The following is a 20985-nucleotide window of genomic DNA, read 5'->3' as shown; positions in this document are numbered from 1 at the left end:
AAACGTTATGTGTGGCGCAAACCCAACACTTCCCACTATTTCTATTCACCATTCCTACACTGAAGCACAATGGTGGCCGCGTCATGGGGAAGGAAAGATGGTTGGCAGTAAATACAGGTCAATTATAAAGGAAAACCTTTAGTCTGACAAAGATGTGAGACTGTGATGGACTGTGATGGAGAACCATCTTCCGTCAGGACAAGGACCCTAAGTACTAAAGCTGGATGGGTCTAAGGGAAAACATGGAAATGTCTAGGAATAGTCTATTCACAGCCCAGCCTAGAGCGTAGATGAAGAGAAAACATGGAGAAATCTAAAAATCATGATGGTGTCAGATAAGTATCAGACAGAAGGCTGCGCTGCATGGAAGTGAGTGCAATGTATATAGGACATTCAGAGTGATAATCAGCTGAGGAGTGCAGGGATGGAAATTGTATTTGTGATGGAGTGAGCCTTTAATGAGAAAGCTGGAGATGGCAGGATTACAGCCGACCGCAGACATTAGATCTCCGCATCTTATCACTATTTTCTGGTTCTGGAGACTTCTAGTTGGAATAAAGAAGCAACAGGTCGGAATTATACATGAGACCGGCAGCTATTTGGCCCAGATCACTACTGCTGTCATGTCATTCCGGCTCCTCATACTAATTAATGCCCTTTTCTGGCCATATAAAACCTCCCACACGACTTCTCCAACTGTGTGATGACTTTTACAATATTTATTTCCCAGCTGGTGAATCCGGATGAAGATCTGATCCTTATTGATGCTACAGAGATACACATGAGGGGGGATCAGCCATGTAAGAAGGGGATCCCTACAGATGACCCCCCAGGTGAGTAACCACTGAATGCAGAGAACATCCCAACTTTTCCTCAGTCGCTGACTACAACAGTTTTGTGCTTTAAGCTCTGTGCTGTCGGGTCTTCAGCCGTACATCCCTCTATTCAACTAAAACATTTTCATCCATGTTTTATTTGTATATTACATGCCCTCCTCCTTCCTTGTTCGAATGCACCCTATGGAACCTCCAGTCTGCATGTAATAAACTCCCTACTATCTACGACCTATTCACCACCAAACGTCTCAACCTGCTTGCCCTCACCGAAACATGGATACAACAGTTCGATTCTACCTCCCCCACTGCACAGTTGGCCTGCAATTCTCGCACACCCCCAGATCAGAGGACTGGTGCGGCGGAGGAGTAGGCATTCTCCTTCCATTGAACTTCACCTTACGGATCATTCCCTCAGTTCCATCGCTCACCTGGTGAGTAATCATTGTTCGAAGTCCATACCCTATGACTCTTCCGCCCACTGTACCTGCGTGTAACTGTTATCTACCGCCTTCCAGGTCCCATACACCTATTCCTCAATCAATTTGCCGCCTGGCTCCCCCACTTCCTATCCTGTAAAATCCCAACCTTTAGCCTCAGTGACTTCAACATTCCCACTAATTATCCCACCTCCCCATCCATCTCCTAGTTTTTAATGCTCACCTCCTCCCTTGGCCTATCACAACTCTCAGATGATCCCTATCACAGAGATGGCAACACTCTCAACCTAATTTTCCTCTGCCTCTGCTCTGCCTCCCATTTTGCTAACTCCCCCACCCAGTCTCAGATCACAACCTCCTCTCTTTCTCTATCAGGCACCCTAGCATCTCTAGGGACCTCCAGACTATCCGCACCAAACAGTTAGCTGAGACCTTACAGTCCTCCCTGTCCCCCATCTCTCCCCTCTCCTGCCCCAATCTAGCTGCCAAATACTACTCCACCACCCCTCAGATGCGTCCTAAATAAAGCGGCACCCTCTGTGACCCAAACCCGTCCACCTCAGACCACGGCAACCTTGGCTCACACCCCAAACGTGCTTCATCTGGTGTTTCCCTAGGTGTGCTGAGCGGCTGTGGAGAAAGTCAAAGCAGCCCACTTACTTCCTGCACTTCAAATGTATGCTTAGAAGATACAACATCGCCCTCCACTGTGCCAAACAAACTTACTTGTCCCTCCCTCATCTACTCACTATCGCACAACCCCAAACAACTTTTTTTTTGATACATTTCACTCCCTCCTCAGCCCTAAAGAACAGGCCCACATGACAGATCTCAATGCTAGAGAGCTAGAAAGAAAAAAAGAAGGAAAATCGGAAACATCTGAAAAGAGATCTCTGAAAACTGCACAGCTACGCCCGATCCTGGTCTCTTCAGCACTGAATCCTTCACTCACTATCTATACTATAACCAATGACAGAGGAAGAAGTCTCCAGATTGCTCTCCACTGCTCACCCCACCACCTGTGCTAGCGACCCTCTCCCCTCACTCCTTCTCTAGTCCCTCTCCCTGGCTGTCATTACCAACCTCACCACCATATTCAACCTCCCTCTGACCTCTGGCATTTCCCCTCCTCATTCAAATACTCCATTATATTCTATCTGCTAAAAGAAAAGACCCTTGACTCGACTGATGCTGCCAACTAACAACCTATCTCAATCCTTCTTTTCATCTCAAAACTACTAGAATGCCTGGTTTATTCTCGCCTTACACACTTTCTCTCATATAACTTTCTCTGTGCAGACAGCCTTAGTTTGCAAATCCTGAATTGTTCCTCTGAGGCTCACCAACTCACATCCACACAAGTCCAGCCGCAGGTCCACTCTGCTACAGCTCCACTAGCTCAATCTCTCTCTTTCCTGCACTCTCTGAAACTGCTAAGTCCCACCGGAGCCCGGGAACAAGACCTCTCTTTAGCTTCTTAGTACACAGGCCTTTAACCAATCAGGGTGCAGATTAGGTCCTGTCAGTTCATAACAACATAAAAGATTAGAGTGAACAAAGTCATGTGACCTCTCACTGAAGGTCCTGCCTGGCGGGAACATAAGATACAGAAATAATAAATATGTATATTATAGTACATGGATGTTTAACCCCTTACACAACACTTGTCAATCACAGCTGGAGGTGCGCACCAGTTGGCTGAGCACATCTGCCCCTTCGTTTTAGCAATTGGTAGGAGTTTCAATACCTGAGCCCCCTGAACAAAACATCTAATCTGTCACAGTGATTGTGTGACTAGGATACTATTACTTCTGGCATTGAGTTACTGCATGCTAATAGAATATAGAAACATATCCAGATAACAGAATCCAGTACAAAGAGACATAGACCCACATAATGGAATCCAGAACACAGACCTATAGCCAGATAAAGGAATGCAGAGCAGAATTATTTATACCCATACAACAGAATACATAACATGAAGACATATATGGCCACATAGCAGAATCCAGAACATGGATACACTGACCCAGATAACAGAATGCATTACGGTGAAAACTGACCCAGATAACAGAATATATAACAGGGAAAAACTGACCCAGATAACAAGATGCAGAAGTATATAATATCTGTAAATGAATTTCTGTTGTTTGTTCTATATGCACGATCAAACAACTAGACTAATATGCATCAAATTCCCCACACAGTTAAATCAGAAGCTTTGAAAGGTTTTACATCCAGCTTCAGGATATAAGATCTGCCATTCTCAACATATTTGTAACAAGTCGGAAAACAAACTAACGGTCAAATGACTGGACCAATCTGCACCAAATTTGCCACATTGGTAAATCAGGTCCTTCGGAAGGCTTTAGACCGGGTTTCGGCTCTTTAGGACTACCATTTGTAATACGTACATAAAATCAGAATACAAATGCAAATATTTAAGGGCCTTTTCCCTTACTGGACAACCCGACTTCAATAAGACTCTCTGTATTATTATAGTAAATTGTATTTACTTCTCCACAGTCACCGGGATCCAGCGCTGCAGACCCACTGTGGTCCCGGTGATTGTTGTGAACTATGATGTCACAGGAAATCAGGTGACTGCTGCAGCCAATGACAGGCTACAGCGTCACGTTCCTCAGGATCTGAGCACCAATGCCAGAATAACCAGTGGTGATTCTGCATATCCTCATTGTCTGGCACGGTACCCTGGTTGTCTGTGACATAATTTGCCACAGCAATCACTGGAACCAGAGGGGGGTGCAGCGCTGGATCCTGGATTGAGGGAGTCTTATTGAAGCGGGATTGTTCAGTAACCAGACAACCCCTTTAATTAAAATCTCTTTTGAGACGCCACTGCGAGAAGTCATAACATTTCTGCTGTTATTCTTTACTTGCTGTCAGCAGACTGTACTTCATTATGTTGGTTTCATATCAGTAGAAAACAAAAAAACGTTTAACCACACACAGATAACAAATAGTTAAATGAAATACACCTGTACAAAGCGGATAAGTCTACTAGTAATGTATGGGATAGATGCAGTGGTGAAAAAAGGAAGGAGGTGGAGCTAATCTGATGAGGATCCGGAGTGGAGAAGAGCCGAATGTAGATGCAGTGGGTAATGGCTTTTAGTGATTAGTGAAAAAAGTTGCGTACATTTCTAGTCCTGGTGCTGCCAGATCAGTGACTGTGCAACCTGGTAGGGTTGGTCAGTGTAGAAGTGCAGAAGGAAAGAAGAAAAACCCCTGATATAATGGTGCAAGCTTTTTGGACAGACGTACGTAAGCTTCAAGTTTTGAGGGAAAATGTGTTTTCTTTAACCCATTTAGGAACAAGCACTGTAAATATACAGCGCTTGGTCCCGGGATTTAATCCCAGCCATAAGCAAAAGTACGGCGGGGATTAAAGCCTCCTTCTTCTGTAATGAATTAGAAGCAGGACGCGTTGTCAGCTGTTAGTAACAGATGATAACCCAGAGGAGAAGGCAAAAGGGTTTTTTAACCCTTTTTGCCTTCTCCTTCTCTGAATACACAGAGCTCAATGAGCGCTGTGTACTAAAAACTGAAAGTGGAAGTATAACTTCAACTACAGTAGCCCGGGAGTCACGTGACCACTAGGATTCCCTGCTGCAGCAGAGCTACAGGGTCGTAGTAGACCCTAACCAGCTTGGACAGAGACTATTGTCACTACAGGGGAATGTTTTCTCCTGTAACTGAGGGTCCTATGGATGCCCCAGCTACAGTGGAAAAATGTAAAAAAAAATGTGAATGTCCCCCAGAGGTCTTGTATGACGTAATGGGGGGGCATAGATAGTAAAAAAAAAAAACCATAATTAAATACACAAGTAAAACAAGATTGCAGAATAAAAATTATATACACTACCGTTCAAAAGTTTAGGGTCACCCAAACAATTTTGTGTTTTCCATGAAAAGTCACACTTATTCACCACCATGCGTTGTGAAATGAATAGAAAATAGAGTCAAGACATTGACAAGGTTAGAAATAATGATTTGTATTTGAAATAACATTGTTTTTACATCAAACTTTGCTTTCGTCAAAGAATCCTCCTTTTGCAGCAATTACAGCATTGCACACCTTTGACATTCTAGCTGTTAATTTGTTGGGGTAAGCTTGTGAAATTGCACCCCACGCTTCTAGAAGCATCTCCCACAAGTTGGATTGGTTGGATGGGCACTTCTGCCGTACCATACGGTCAAGCTGCTCCCACAACAGCTCAATGGGGTTCAGATCTGGTGACTGCGCTGGCCACTCCATTACCGATAGAATACCAGCTGCCTGCTTCTGCTGTAAATAGTTCTTGCACAATTTGGAGGTGTGTTTAGGGTCATTGTCCTGTTGTAGGATGAAATTGGTTCCAATCAAGCGCTGTCCACTGGGTATGGCATGGCGTTGCAAAATGGAGTGATAGCCTTCCTTATTCAGAATCCCTTTTACCCTGTACAAATCTCCCACCTTACCAGCACCAAAGCAACCCCAGACCATCACATTACCTCCACCATGCTTAACAGATGGCGTCAGGCATTCTTCCAGCATCTTTTCATTTGTTCTGCGTCTCACAAACGTTCTTCTTTGTGATCCAAACACCTCAAACTTGGATTCATCCGTCCACAACACTTTTTTCCAGTCTTCCTCTGTCCAATGTCTGTGTTCTTTTGCCCATCTTAATCTTTTTCTTTTATTGGCCAGTCTCAGATATGGCTTTTTCTTTGCCACTCTGCCCTGAAGCCCAAAATCCCGCAGCCGCCTCTTCACTGTAGATGCTGACACTGGTGTTTTGCGGGTACTATTTAATGAAGATGCCAGTTGGGTACCTGTGAGGCGTCTGTTTCTCAAACTAGAGACTCTAATGTGCTTATCTTCTTGCTTAGTTGTGCAACGCGGCCTCCCACTTCTTTTTCTACTCTGGTTAGAGCCTGTTTGTGCTGTCCTCTGAAGGGAGTAGTACACACCGTTGTAGGAAATCTTCAATTTCTTAGCAATTTCTCGCATGGAATAGCCTTCATTTCTAAGAACAAGAATAGACTGTCGAGTTTCAGATGAAAGTTCTCTTTTTCTGGCCATTTTGAGCGTTTAATTGACCCCACAAATGTGATGCTCCAGAAACTCAATCTGCTAACAGGAAGGTCAGTTTTGTAGCTTCTGTAACGAGCTAGACTGTTTTCAGATGTGTGAACATGATTGCACAAGGGTTTTCTAATCATCAATTAGCCTTCTGAGCCAATGAGCAAACACATTGTACCATTAGAACACTGGAGTGATAGTTGCTGGAAATGGGCCTCTATTCACCTTTGTAGATTTTGCACAAAAAACCAGGCATTTGCAGCTAGAATAGTCATTTACCACATTAGCAATGTATAGAGTGCATTTGTTTAAAGTTAGGACTAGTTTAAAGTTATCTTCATTGAAAAGTACAGTGCTTTTCCTTCAAAAATAAGGACATTTCAATGTGACCCCAAACTTTTGAACGGTAGTGTATATATATATATTATACCAGGCACGGCTTCCGTACTCTTCCTGGAGGGGCTCCAATGTTTAGTTCACAGAACTGTGAAACCAAAGTAACATATATATATATATGCCGCCTACAGACGGGCGGAAATTCCACGGCGGGATTTCCGCCCGTCGAACCTGCCATAGGATTGCCGTCAAAAAAATCGCGGCATGCTTTATTTTTCACAGAGCCCCGCACAGAAACGTCACTCCCCGACCGCCGGCTCCGCTCTGCGCCGACTGCCCGGCAGCCGGCACATGAAATAGCTGGGGCCGCGAGAGAGGTGAGTGCCTGTGCCGCTCTCTGCAGACGCTCAGGTCGGGTCCCGCTGCGAGAATTCTTGCAGCCGGATCCGACCCGGCCATCTGCAGGCGGCCTAAAATAAATAAAAAGGTGAAAGCCCTCACTGACTGACTCGCCACTAATTCTCTAACTTCCCGTTGTCATACAAACATGAAATTTGGCACAACCAATCTTTAGGTCCTAAATAGGAAAAGTAAAGGGGTCACAACTCGATTATTGAATGGTAAGTGCAAAGTTTTTAGCACCCCTGTGTAATGTACCAAATCTAATTCTCTAGCTTCTCAGTGTCGCACAAGCATTCTTTATGTCCTAAATAGGAAAAGTAAATGGGTCACAACTCGAAAATTCAATGCTAATTGAAAAAATATTGGCATCCCTGTGTAATGTACCAAATCTAATTCTTTAACTTCCCGATGTCGTACAAACATGAAATTTGGCCGGAGCATTCTTTAGATCCTAAATACGAAAAGTAAAGAGTGTCACAACCCAAATAGTCAATGCTAAGTGCAAAAGTATTGGCACCCCTATGTACCAAATCTTATTCTCTAACTTCCCGCTGTTGTACAAACATGATTGATTATTCAATGCTAAGTGCAAAAGTATTGACCTCCTATGTAATGTAACTTCCCGGTATCATAGAAACATGAAATTTGGCACAACCATTTTTTAGGTCCTAAATACAAAAAGTAATTGGGTCACAACTCGATTATTCAATGCTAATTGCAGAAGTAAGTACACCCTTATGTAATGTAACTTCCTGGTGTTGTACAAGAGTGAAATTTGGCATGAGCATTCTTTAAGTCCTAAATGAGGAGAGAGGGAGGGATGGCACATTCTGCAGACTGACATCTATACATGCAGCCTGAGAAGAATCTAATGCTCCTCTATATGTATACATATTTTATTCCTCGGTTACTCTAAAGTAACTTTGACTTCATAAAATTTTCCGTGCAAACAACACGTAAACAACCCTTTCAAATTAACTTGGGAAAAGCTGGGTATATCAGCTAGTCTACTATAAATCCTTTAAAACTACTCTAGTTTCCATACATAAGAAAGAAAATATCAAAAACCAATGCCAACCAAAACCATCACCATATGCAAAACCATACATTTTATATATCAAAATGTTCAAAACAAAATGAGGAACCCTTTCCCATACTTAATTTTAGCATACATATACTAATGTTTTAAAAAATTACATCGAAATGTAAAAAAAATTTTTTTTTTTACCTTTTAACCCCAATAAAACTAAAAAATGAAAAAAAGTCAGTCAAAAAGTTATTAAAAAAATATCCCTATATGTCACAGGGAAAAAAATGCCGCAACATTAACTTTGGTAGCTAAAGAAAAAGAAAATAGGGCAGTAAAACCACCATATGGGTAAAATCCCTAAAAAGTGTCTAGTCCTTAAGGGGTTAAATGAAAGCCAGCAAATATTTGCTGGCTTTCATTTAAAGGAGATGTCTCGAGGAAGCAGTTAATTTTTTTTTTTGCCCAGTCCCCCCCATTAAACATACATTACAAAGCCCCCCTGTAAATGACATTTCTAGCTGGTTCGTACTTACCGTTCCAGCGTTTCAGCAACTTATAAAAGTTTCCTCAAGATGGCCGCCGGCTCTTTCCCCGTCGCTCGCTGCAGCCCGACGTGCGCGCTCCCGAGACGCTGCCAGCTGTGTCTCCATGGCAACCGGACGCATCGCAGCCGCCGACCAGACGCCCCGCAGCCGCCGACCAGACAGCAGGTAACCGGCGCTAGCCCCCGGCTCCCCAGCGCTAGACCCTCAGCCCAGGTGAAGGCCCCGGAGCCCAGCGCTAGTTCCCCCGGCCTAGCGGCAGCCCCCCCCGGCCTAGCGACAGCCCCCCCGGCGCAGCCCGGCGCAGCGGCAGCCCCCCCCGGCCTAGCGACAGCCCCCCCATCACAGCGGCAGCCCCCCCGGCGCAGCGACAGCCCCCCCGGCGCAGCCCGGCGCAGCGGCAGCCCCCCCCGGCCTAGCGACAGCCCCCCCATCACAGCGGCAGCCCCCCCCGGCCTAGCGACAGCCCCCCGGCGCAGCGGCAGCCCCCCCCGGCCTAGCGACAGCCCCCCCGGCGCAGCGACAGCCCCCCCGGCGCAGCGACAGCCCCCCCATCACAGCGGCAGCCCCCCCCGGCCTAGCGACAGCCCCCCCGGCGCAGCGACAGCCCCCCCGGCGCAGCGACAGCCCCCCCGGCGCAGCGACAGCCCCCCCATCACAGCGGCAGCACCCCCCGGCCTAGCGACAGCCCCCCCCGGCCTAGCGACAGCCCCCCCGGCGCAGCGACAGCCCCCCCGGCGCAGCGACAGCCCCCCCGGCGCAGCGACAGCCCCCCCGGCGCAGCGGCAGCCCCCCCCCCGACAAATCACTTACCTGGGAGGCTTCTCGGGGCTGCTGGGCTGGGCTGGGCTTCTCCGCTGGGCAGCTCCAGTTTCTGCACCTTCCTCTAACAGAGGATGGTGCAGAATGGCCGCTTCAGCGCGCTCCCGAGCAGTGACAGCTCGTCTGCGCATGCGCAGAAGAGCTGTAGCGGGGAGCACACTGAAGCGGCTCGTGCTGAATGGAGAAGACCGGACTGCGCAAGCGCGTCTAAAAAAGCAAGCTGCCAGCGAATTTAGACGGAACCATGGAGACGAGGACGCTAGCAACGGAGCAGGTAAGTGGAATAACTTCTGTATGGCTCATATTTAATGCACAATGTACATTACAAAGTGCATTAATATGGCCATACGGAAGTGTATAACCCCACTTGGTTTCGCGAGACCACCCCTTTAAGGAAAATAAATTTTCCCTCAAAACTTCAAGCTTATGTACGTCTATGCAAAATGTTGCGCCATTGCATCAGTGATTTTTCTTCTTTCTTTCTCCACTAGTAATGCATATATTACTGAGATATATTCCTCTTGGTGATGTTTGTTTATTGGAGTGGTTTTACCTTACCTATCTTATATTAAATAAAGGTTATATCTTAATGGTAATTCTATTTCACTGATTGACATGGACAGCGAGCAGCCTGAGTATACGGCTCTGTGAATGGGCCCTTCAGGTTATATTATTCAAAAATATTAAAATTACATTTATTCTTGGCAGAGGATGGTAGCAGGAGCTGAAGCTTGGCAAAGACCATTTAGGTCAAAACATTGCATATTTATCTTGTACTAGGGAGTGAAAATAAACCTTTTGGACTTATTTGTTAAACTATCTGAAGTGGATATGAGTTTCTAAATTCCACACTTTTCACTATTGCTGGATTCATCATTGGAGACCCGGGGGTGGGGAATGGTTATTTGGTAGCTTGCACAAAAATTTGTGTTTCTTTCCCCACTAAGTGGTTATCTACAGTGTGCCGCTGGCTAACTTTTTTCTTCTTGATATCTTCAGATAATCAAAGTATTACCCGAGATGCATATGGAGAGCCTGACATTATCCCAGATATATCATCAGGTCTTCACAGCAAAGATCCATTATCTAATTATCTTGAGCTGATACAATCTTCTGATTCATCACAGACTGCAAAGCAAAATAACATTTATAGAAGGAATGTTGAACATGAAAGAGTTCACAGAAGAGAGAAGCCATATTTATGTTCAGAGTGTGGGAAAGGTTTTAACGATAAAAGAACTCTTGTTAGACATCAGAAAATTCACACAGGGGAGAAGCCATTTCCATGTTCAGAATGTGGAAAATGTTTTAAGGAGAAAGCAAATCTGGCTTTACATGAGATAATTCACACAGGGGAGAAACAATTTTCATGTTCAGAATGTGGGAAATGTTTTAGCCGTAAATCAATTCTTGTTTCACATCAGAAAATTCATACAGGGGAGAAGCCATTTTTATGTTCAGAATCTGGGAAATGTTTTAAGGAGAAAGCACATCTGGTTTTACATGAGATGATTCACACAGGGGAGAAACAATTTTCATGTTCAGAATGTGGGAAATGTTTTAACCGTAAATCAATTCTTGTTATACATCAAAGAATTCACACAGGGGAGAAGCCATATTCATGTTCAGAATGTGGGAAATGTTTTAAGCATAAATCAGTTCTTGTTAGACATCAGAAAACTCACACATGTGAGATGCCCTTCTCATGTTCAGAATGTGGGAAATGTTTTAACCAGAAATTACAACTGGTTTCACATGAGCTAATTCACACAGGGAAGAAGCCATTTTTATGTTCAGAATGTGGGAAATGTTTTAACCAGAAATCTGTTCTTGTTACACATCAAAGAATTCACACAGGGGAGAAGCCATTTTCATGTTCAGAATGTGGAAAATGTTTTAACCAGAAATCTGTTCTTGTTAGACATCAGAACATACACACAGGGAAGAAGCCATTTTCATGTTCACAATGTGGAAAATCTTTTATGGAGAAAGCACATCTGGTTTCACATGAGAAAATTCACACAGGGGAGAAGCCATTCTCATGTTCACAATGTGGGAAATGTTTTAACCAGAAATCAATTCTTGTTAGACATCAGAGAAGTCACACAGTTGAGTAGCCATTTTCATGTTCAGAATGTGGAAAAGTTTTACCGGAAGTCAGAACTCGTTAGACATCAGAGAATTCACACAGGGAAGTAACCATATTTATGTTCTGAATTTGGAAAATGTTTTACTTGGAAATCAGAACTTGTTATACATCAAAGAATTCACACTGAAGAGAATCCATTTTCATGTTCATAATGTGGGAAATGTTTTAATCAGAAATTCAATCTTATTAACCATGAAAAAACTACCACTGGAGAGAAGCCATTTTCATGTTCAGAATGTGGAAAAAGTTTTTGTTCGGAAACCAGAATCAAAAAATTCACTCGAGAGAAGTCATAGTCATGTACTGGTAATTTTTTTTTTACCAACAAGTCACACCATCTTAAACTTGAATAGCTCACAGGTGTTATCGGACTACACCGGTACCGATCTGATGACCTCATTACCAGGTGCCAAATTGGTACATATGGAAGCCCGTGATGAGAAGATTTGCTAGCAAATATCTATCAATAGCATGAAATCACTCCATGTTATGTCAAGACACTTCTCCATGAGAACTCAACGAATTCTACTTTATTATCAACATTACCAACTCTTATACAGGAAGAAGAAGGCGTATACAAAGTTACTTGGTACAAAGACTAGTGTTAAATAGGTGACAAAGCTTATTGATCATAAGGCTTATTGACATCTACCAAATAGTCTCAAAGCTCTTAAGGCCCGTCTCAGACATAGAAATTATTTAAGTCAGGATATTGCTGTTGCATTAGACAATAGTTCTGCAATAGTTGTGTGTCTTCTCTGTTAACATAGCTCAGCCTTATTTAATTTGTCTGTTGACTTCTTATCTTAAAATCCTAGTTCCCGGCACTACAAAGGATAGGTTTTAGTTTTCTATTTAAGGGTCAATAGTCCAATACAAGGTAAGAAACACTTATTGCATTTTGAAACTTAACACTTTATATTCCATGACATTTCCCCTTTTTGTTTCTTATCTTGTCCCCGAACAACAGTAAATATTTGAAGTACTTCAGTCCATCCTAGTGATGTCTGCCAGCCTTTATATTACATTTCACGATTGTTCTGACCAATACAAGAATAATCATAGCTGGGTGAACATAAGAGCTGGGCATACATACCATTTTGTGCTATCATAGTGAGCATCACCTTTTCAGCAGATTTCGCCAATATGCGGCGTATACAAGGTAGTACACAACAACCTACTACTACAAAAGCAATTACTATAATAGTCAAAGTATTAAGAAGAGACGTGATCCAAGCACTCCATTGTCCAAAAATGTCCTCCAAGCATGATGTTAAATGGATCATAAACACTAGAATTTTCTGCAAGTTCAATAGATAGACTTAGTAGTCCTTGCAAAGCTTTAGGCCTCCTTCCCACGAGCGTGACGGGGTCCGCTGCGTAATATTACGCAGTGAAGCCCGTCACGGCGCCCCCCAGAGCCCCTATACTTACCTGCGGGAGATAGCGTGAAATCGCTTCCCCGCCCACCACCGCCGCGTCACCGCCCGTCACCGCCCACCACCGCCGCGTCACCGAGCGCGTCACGTGACGCGGCCGGCCGTGTCACGTGACGCGGCCGGCCGCGTCATTTGGCGTCAGATGACGCGCGGCGGTGGGCGGGAAAGCGTTTTTTCACGCTATCTCCCGCTGGTTACAGCGGGAGATAGCGTGAACGGACGGCTTCCATTGACTGCAATGGAAGCCGTCAGTGCGTACAGCCCGTCCTCACCCGCAGAAAATAGAGCATGCTGCGGGTGAGGACGGGAGAAATCGCGGTGCGTAATTCCGCGCTGGAATTACGCATCGTGAGCACTGTGCTATTAGGTTCAATAGAACCTAATAGCTGCGGGCAACGCAGCGGATTTTCGCCGCGAATTACGCGGCGGAAATCCGTTCGTGGGAAGGAGGCCTTAGTCACTGATCCGTCCGGCGCCGTGTTGTTGGGGATGTAGATGCAGCATAAATCTCCGATCATCTTGCAGAGTCCTCCTTTTTCTGCTATTGGCATGTCCAGAGCAAGACAGTTCTGAAAGGCCATAAAGGATGTTGGGCCTAGTTGTTCCACTAATCCTTGTATGGCATCTCTGGTGTAGTTTACAAATCTCTGTTGATTATAATTTATATAATTAATCCAATCAATATTTTTATTAATTGTGCACCAAGGACAAAAGAATGATTTGATTTCTCCTGCAATCTGGTTTCTGGCTTTAAACTCATTTGTCCCTACCCTGGGTATCCCTATTTCATCAATATAAATACCTGCATCAAAAAGATCCACCACGAAGATTACATGGCAGTCCACACAGAGATTCTTTATGTCCTGGTGGGGGTGTGATTGTTTGTCCTGTCCACACAGCTGCGGACAGCTGAAAGGGGAGGCATACCTTTGTAGGTGCGCACTTACCTTTCCAAAATTTGGGCAGTGTTGCACGCATCCTACCATCACCACAAATCCACCAGACATCCTGCAATGGAGTTAACATATGTTCAAATTGAACCTGTAATTGCTGAGGAAAATATAGACCTAGACGAGGGGCCAGACCAAACAGAATCTCATAAGGACTGAGACCTGTCTGTTTAGTGGGCGTGTGTCTTATTGACAAGAGAGACAAGAAAAAACACTCAGGCAAAGGTTTATTCAATTCGGTCATTGCTTTTAAAAGTTTATCTTATTTTTTTTTTCTGGTCCCATTTAGCCTCTCTACTCCCCCACTGCTTTGAGGATGGTAGGGTGTGTGGAATGCCTGTTCTTTGCCTAAGATCCCTGCCATCTCAGTAAAGTGAGTACCACGGTAACTCTCAATGGTTTCTGGGACACCAAACCTACAGACCACTTCAGAAAGAAGCTTTTTGGCTGTATTTTTGGCATTAGCCGCAGAAACTGGGTAAGTCTCCAGCCAGAGAAGAGAGCTATACATACAAGGACGTATTGAAACGGTCCAGATTTGAGGAAGTTGTATGTAGTCGATTTGCAACCTCTGGAAAGGGTACAAGGGCCTAAGAGTGTGTATAGAAGGGGTTTTCACAATTTTACCTGGGTTGGACAATGCACAAGTCATACGTCCCTGAGTATAAGAGACAGCAACTACCGGAAAAACGGGCGCATACCAATACCTGGAAACAAGATCACACATTGCAGTTTTAGAGGCGTGCGTGAGGTCATGTGTTATGGAGGCTAGCACTGGAAACAAGGCTCTTGAACGACAAGGCTTCCCGTGAAGTGTCCACATGCCACTGGAATCTGAAGTGGCTCCTTTTGCTTACCAACCCTTCACTTCATGGGAAGATGCTTATTTCTGAAAAGACAAAAGAAGATGTTGTGAGACATTTAGCGATGGTGACATGTCGTCTTCTTCTTGGCAGGGGGCCAGAACTGCCGGTGTAAGGGGCAGCAGGGCTGCTTTTTTGGTTGCTTGGTCTGCCAAGGCATATCTAGAGTCCGTGTAAATGTTAGCTGTCTTGTGCCAGTGTACAGGCGTGTGTAAGGGCCTGCCGTTCAGCTTGTTGGGCTGAGACGTGTGCAAGTAATGTCTGTTGATGAAGGACAGTGGTCTGTGTGGTGACCGCATATTCAGTGTGAAATTGTCCATCTACAGCATACCTAGAGCCATCAACGAACAAGGTTAAATTGGGAATAAGTAGGGGAGTGTCCTTGATGGAATCAAATCTACAAGTTTCCATCTGCATGAGCTGGGCGCAGTTGTGAGGTTCTTCTTGAGTCGCTTGGTCAGTGTCATCCTGTTCCGGTAAAAGAGTAGCAGGATTCAAAGTCTGACAGTGGGTGATGGTAACGTTGGCAGGCATCAGGAGGGCACATTGGAGTCTCAGACAACGGGCTGCAGACAAGTATTTGGGCTGAACCTGTGTTAGAATGGCAGAGATATCATGAGGTGCTAACAGTTGTGCCTCATGTTCCAGAACTAGGTCTGCTGACTTGTCCAACATCCTGGAGACTGCCGCTACTACTCGTAGACAGGAAGGTGATCGTCTGACGACGGGGTCTAACCTGCTAGAGTAGTAGGCTACGGGTCGTTGGTGCCCTCCGTGCTGCTGTGTAAAGACTGCTGCTGTGTGTCCATTGTTCTTATTGCAGTAGAGCCTGAAGGGTTTGTCGTAGTTGGGTAAGCCCAGGGCTGGGGCTGCCGAGATGGCTACTTCTGTAAGTTGGAAGGGTTCTTTCTTGAGACAGTCACACATCAGCTACATCAGCTGCGAAATATTCACAGTCCATGGTCTACAATAAGAAACAAGTCCTAGAAAGGTACGTAGTTTAGAGACAGAAGCGGGTACCTTAATGTACATAATGGCAGATTTACGGTCCTGGGTGAGATGACGAGCTCCTGACGTGAGACAATGTCCAAGAAAAGTCACAGATGAACATCGGAATTGAAGCTTCTTCTTTGACGACTAACATCCATTCTTTACCAGAAATTGGAGAGAAATTGAAGTTTCTACACATGTAGCTTTGTCTGTAGCACAGAGCAAAAGGTCATCAATGTATTGTAACAAAACAACAGCCTGTGATTTAGGTTGCCAGCCTTCCAACACTTGACCCATGAGCTGTGAGAACAGGGAGGGTGATATCTGAGCTCCCTGCAGCGTCACAACCCCAGGTATATTGCTTGCCTATGTGTGTGAAAGCAAACAATTACCTGCTGTCTTTTATACAGAGAGATAGAGAAATACATGGCAATGGGACTCCTGGTTTCTACCTAACCTGAACAGATGGTACTGCTAGTCTGCCTATATCCGCTGTTCCCTCACTCCAAAGGCGGGGCTAGAACTTGTTGTAAGCATTGTTCCAGCTCCTCCTCTGACAACAAAGGTGTGCATACAGGTATAAGGGTTTCTGAAGACTGACAAAATGCAGCTAGTATACAGATTTCTTTCTCTGCTAAGTGACCCGTGATTTTAACCAACCCATCCTCCCTGAACTCTAAAAGGTGTGGATTTTCTGCAGCAAATCTGCTCCTAATAGGTTGAGAGAAGTGGTTTCACTAACCAACAATCAAGTAGTCAGAGAATAATTGGTTGTGAACCTCACTTCTACTGGCTTAGACAAAGGAGTATCTTTTGGTGTTTCATGTACTCCTACACATAAAAGACTTTGTTTACTAATGTCACTCTCTTTGACACGTCTGCTGTGTATTACACTAGTGGCTGCCCCAGTGTCTACCAGAAAGGGGAGAGGACCTTCTAAACCAACAGTCAGAGACAATAGGTACTGGGCCCTTTCTGGATTTACTAACTTGCCATGGGCAGACGTCATCAATGAGTACAGACACCGGATTGCCTGTTTCCTAATGATCAGGGGAGGGCGGTCTGGATTTGGACTGTCCATTCTGAGCCTTAGGAGGTGCCCTACATTGTCTACGCATGTGGCCCTGTTTGCCACAGTTGTAGCAACTGATAGGTTTTTGGGATTCATTATTGTCCAGGTTTTCAAGTACAGTAGTACAGGAGCCTAGCTGAGAACCGCAGACAACTTGAAGAAGAGCCTGAGCCTCTAGAGTACGCCATTCAGGAAAGGCAGCTTCTGATTTGTCCTTCAGGGTCTTTATAAGACCTCCTACAAAGGCTTGCGTAAGAAGTTGGGCATGTGCAGGGACATTAGGACTGTATCCCAAGTCCCTCCACGCTACCAGAATCCTAGACAAACATTTTTCTGCTGATTCTAGATTCTCCTGCCTAACATCATGCAAGGTAATTCCTAACTCTGTCATACGCTTTGAAGCCCAGTCTTTCAGATGATGTAGGAAAGTAGCCCCAGAACCTACCAATTAGGGTCAGGTGGTAGATTAAATTCCTCCATCATCAAGGGGAAGAAGAAGGGATCAGCCTAATGTCTGGCCACTTCTTCTTGGTCTTTATAACAGCAGTCATAAACTCCTGCTAACTGTAGACAAGCTCTGTTTCTCAGAATCTAGCATTCTTATTCTGTACTTATTGACACCATCATTTTCAATTCTTTCTTCTATCTTCCCTTTAGCAACCAGGTGGGCACATCTGTCCCAACCTTCAGCTGCCTCCAGGAGTTTAGCATCTTTAAAGCTGCCTTTATATTCTATCACTGCATTTGACCACAGCCAGGGACTAAGACATGTCGACTATGGCAAGAGATTCTTGTCACAAATCAGACACTTTTCCTACAGACAACATACAGTACAAGTGTTTCCGCTGCGTGACCCTAAAAACTCAGGCTTCACATTGCAGGACCCACCTAAACCATCGGTCCCTTGTCAGAGATCCGGAACATGTTACCAGTAGATTAGGGAATTTAGATCATAGAATAGCTACACTAGGACAATTATTCAATCTATTGATATTATTATGGCCTTTAAACACACTGAGTTACACATTCATTCAAACCTAGACAACGAGACAGCTTATTTTTTTTTTTATAAATCAATATTTATTGGTTTTAGAATAAACACAGATATACATAACAAACATATATCAAAGAAGGGGTACAAATATAAACCATAAAGGCACAGGTGCGCCTCCCCCGTGAGTTCTGGAGCAAGATATAACGTCACTCTCAGTACATCTACAGGCTGGGGGGGGGGCGCACTTAAAGGGGTTGTCCCGCGGCAGCAAGTGGGTCTATACACTTCTGTATGGCCATATTAATGCACTTTGTAATATACATTGTGCATTAATTATGAGCCATACAGAAGTTATCAAAAGTTTTATACTTACCTGCTCCGTTGCTGGCGTCCTCGTCTCCATGGTGCCGACTAATTTTCGGCCTCCGATGGCCAAATTAGCCGCGCTTGCGCAGTCCGGGTCTTCTGCTGTCTTCAATGGGGCCGCTCGTGCAGAATGCTGGCTCCGTGTAGCTCTGCCCCGTCACGTGCCGATTCCAGCCAATCAGGAGGCTGGAATCGGCAATGGACCGCACAGAAGAGCTGCGGTCCACGGACGGAGCAGACCCCGGCGGCCATCTTCAGCAGGTGATTATGAAGACGCCGGACCGCCGGGATTCAGGTAAGCACTCTCCGGTTTGTTTTTTTAACCCCTGCATCGGGGTTGTCTCACGCCGAACGGGGGGGGGGGGTTAAAAAAAAACAAAAACGTTTCGGCGCGGGACAACCCCTTTAAGCGAGAAGAGAGGGGTATGTGGACCCCTTCTTGAGTGTGAGGCTGTAACTGAGGTGAGATAGCTATAGGTTGCGCTCAGCCGCCTCTTAGATACAGACAGTACAAGACAAACAGTCGGGGGAGTAAATTACAGAGTAGTGGGGAAGGGAAGAGAGGGGAGGGGTGGGGAGAGATGTGGTAGGAAAGGGGAGGGGAGGGGTACTGCACTTCCAGAGTAGATCCGTGTTTCGTTGTGCCGTTTGATCGTATGCGTGATCAAAAGGTCGCCCGATATCTTCCCTCTTTAGAGCTAAGGGGAGCAAACGGCGTTTCGGGGAACAACCGCCACACAGGGGAACCAGGAGGAGGGTTCAACCGCAGAGGACTAGAGTGCCTGGGTCACGAGTCCGCTTTCCTAATTTCCTGCCAGGGTTCCCAGATCTTCAAGAATCTATCATGTGTTCCGTTTGACCAGCTTGAGAGCTCCTCTAAATTCGCTAACCTATCAACTTTGGACCTCCACAGGGCCATGGTCGGAGGGTCCCTCTGCTTCCACAAAAGTGGAATAAGAGATTTGGCAGAGTCGATCAGCAGGGCGACAAGCTTGTGCTTGTACGGGTGGAAGGCAGGGGTAGGTCTCCACAGGAGGACCACATCTGGGGAGAGCACTAAGTCTGGTAGGAGTTTTTTTAACACAATTGCCAAATCCTTCCAGAAAGGAATGATATTCGGGCAATCCCACCAAATATGAAGGTAGGAGCCTGTGGAACTCCCGCATCTCCAGCACATGTCCTCCACCACCAAATTATGGTCATGCAGCCACTGCGGGGTCCTGTACCACCGCGCCAGGAGCTTGTAATGTGACTCCTGGGCGGTGACGCAGGGGGAGAGCCCGAAAGCTGTCTTCAAAATCGCTTTGGTCTCGCTTTCTGAGAGGGAAATGCGTAGCTCCTTCTCCCAGGAGAAGAGGAAGGCAGGTTTCCCAGACGAGGGGCGGGAAACGAACTTTTTGCGGATGAGAGAAATTTTCCTCAAAGAGGGGTTAGGGAAGATGCCAATTGCGGTTTCAAAAGGGGTAAGTGGTCTAGAGGGACCGCGGGTTTTCCGAAATTCGCTCAGGACCTTCATCACATGGGCCGACACCAAGAAGGGGAGGGGGCGATTTGGTAGGAGATCGTCCGTAAGAGTGAGGTCAGCCCCCTGCTTAAGGGTAGGTACATCGTGGAAGTGTTTGCCAGAGAGCATCCTCCACGCCCGTGTCGAGCAAGAGTCTAGGGAAAGATTCATAAATTTATATAAGGCAGACAGGGGCGTGCGAGGGGAAGGGGGGGGGAAGGTCCTCCCCAAGACAGCCCAGGATTCCATTGCTCCCTCCAGAAGAGGATTTTTCTTCCGATCTCTTCTGCTCGTCCCCTCAGGGAACCAGAGATCCTCTAACAGAGTAGGGCCGTAGGATCCTTTTGCCAGGCGTTGTAACAGCGGATCTCTACTAGGGTGTGTAAGCTCCATCCAGTGGTTCAAGAGAGTAGCAAGATAGAACTCCCGTGGACAGGGGAGGTCCACTCCTCCTTCCGTGCGCCTTTTAATCAACAGGCCATAAGCCAGTCTAGGCCTCCCTCCCATCCAAAGATATCTGGAAAAGATTGTGCGAAGTGCTTTGAAGAAGCTGGCTGGGAGGGAAATGGGGAGGAGCCTCATTTTATAAAGGATTATTGGGATAACATAGGATTTTAGGATGTTCTTACGACCTAGCCATGAGATAAAAGGGAGATCATATGATCTTAGCAGTTTTTTAACTTTGGCCAGGACGGGGAGGAAATTTGTCGCGAATAGGTCTTCCGCTTTCTTGGGTATCTTTATGCCTAGGAAATCGATTGTCGTGTCGGACCACGCAAATGGGGATACTTTTTTGACAGCATTAATTTGGTTGGCGGGAATGGAAACATTTAGAGCAATTGACTTGGTGAAATTAATTTTAAAATTAGAGAGGTCACCAAAATTTTCTAGCATAGAAACCAGGCGAGGGAGCCCCTCCTCCGGGTTAGTAATAAGGAAAATAATATCGTCGGCGTAAGCCGCCGTCGAGAGAGTGTCGTTCCCAATTTTGAGACCTTTTATGGAAGGGTCCGATCTCACTTTTTGGAGAAGAGGCTCCAAGGCCAGGACAAAGAGCGTAGGGGAGAGGGGATACCCCTGCCTAGTGCCATTTCCTATTTCAAAGGAAGGGGAGAGAGAACCGTTAATCTTGAGTCTTGCATGGGGCATTGCGTAGAGAGAGAAGAT

General features: G+C 45.5%; 1 protein-coding gene across 1 annotated transcript in view; it reads left to right on the top strand.

The window, feature by feature from the left end:
• Positions 1–12366, top strand: part of LOC136626702 (zinc finger protein 420-like) — a 44438-nt gene extending 32072 nt beyond the window's left edge. Inside the window, exons 12-13 of the mRNA XM_066601716.1 lie at positions 731–833; positions 10491–12366. Of these exons, the coding sequence (XP_066457813.1) occupies positions 731–833; positions 10491–11608 (1221 nt within the window). The 3' untranslated portion in view covers positions 11609–12366. The remainder of the gene's footprint in view (positions 1–730; positions 834–10490) is intronic.
• Positions 12367–20985: the final 8619 nt, after the last annotated feature.

This window comes from Eleutherodactylus coqui, chromosome 4 (genome assembly GCF_035609145.1).
Source record: "Eleutherodactylus coqui strain aEleCoq1 chromosome 4, aEleCoq1.hap1, whole genome shotgun sequence".
NCBI lineage: Eukaryota > Metazoa > Chordata > Amphibia > Anura > Eleutherodactylidae > Eleutherodactylus > Eleutherodactylus coqui.
The sequence above is the reverse complement of the archived record's forward strand: the minus strand, read 5'-3'. Positions and strand labels throughout refer to the sequence as shown.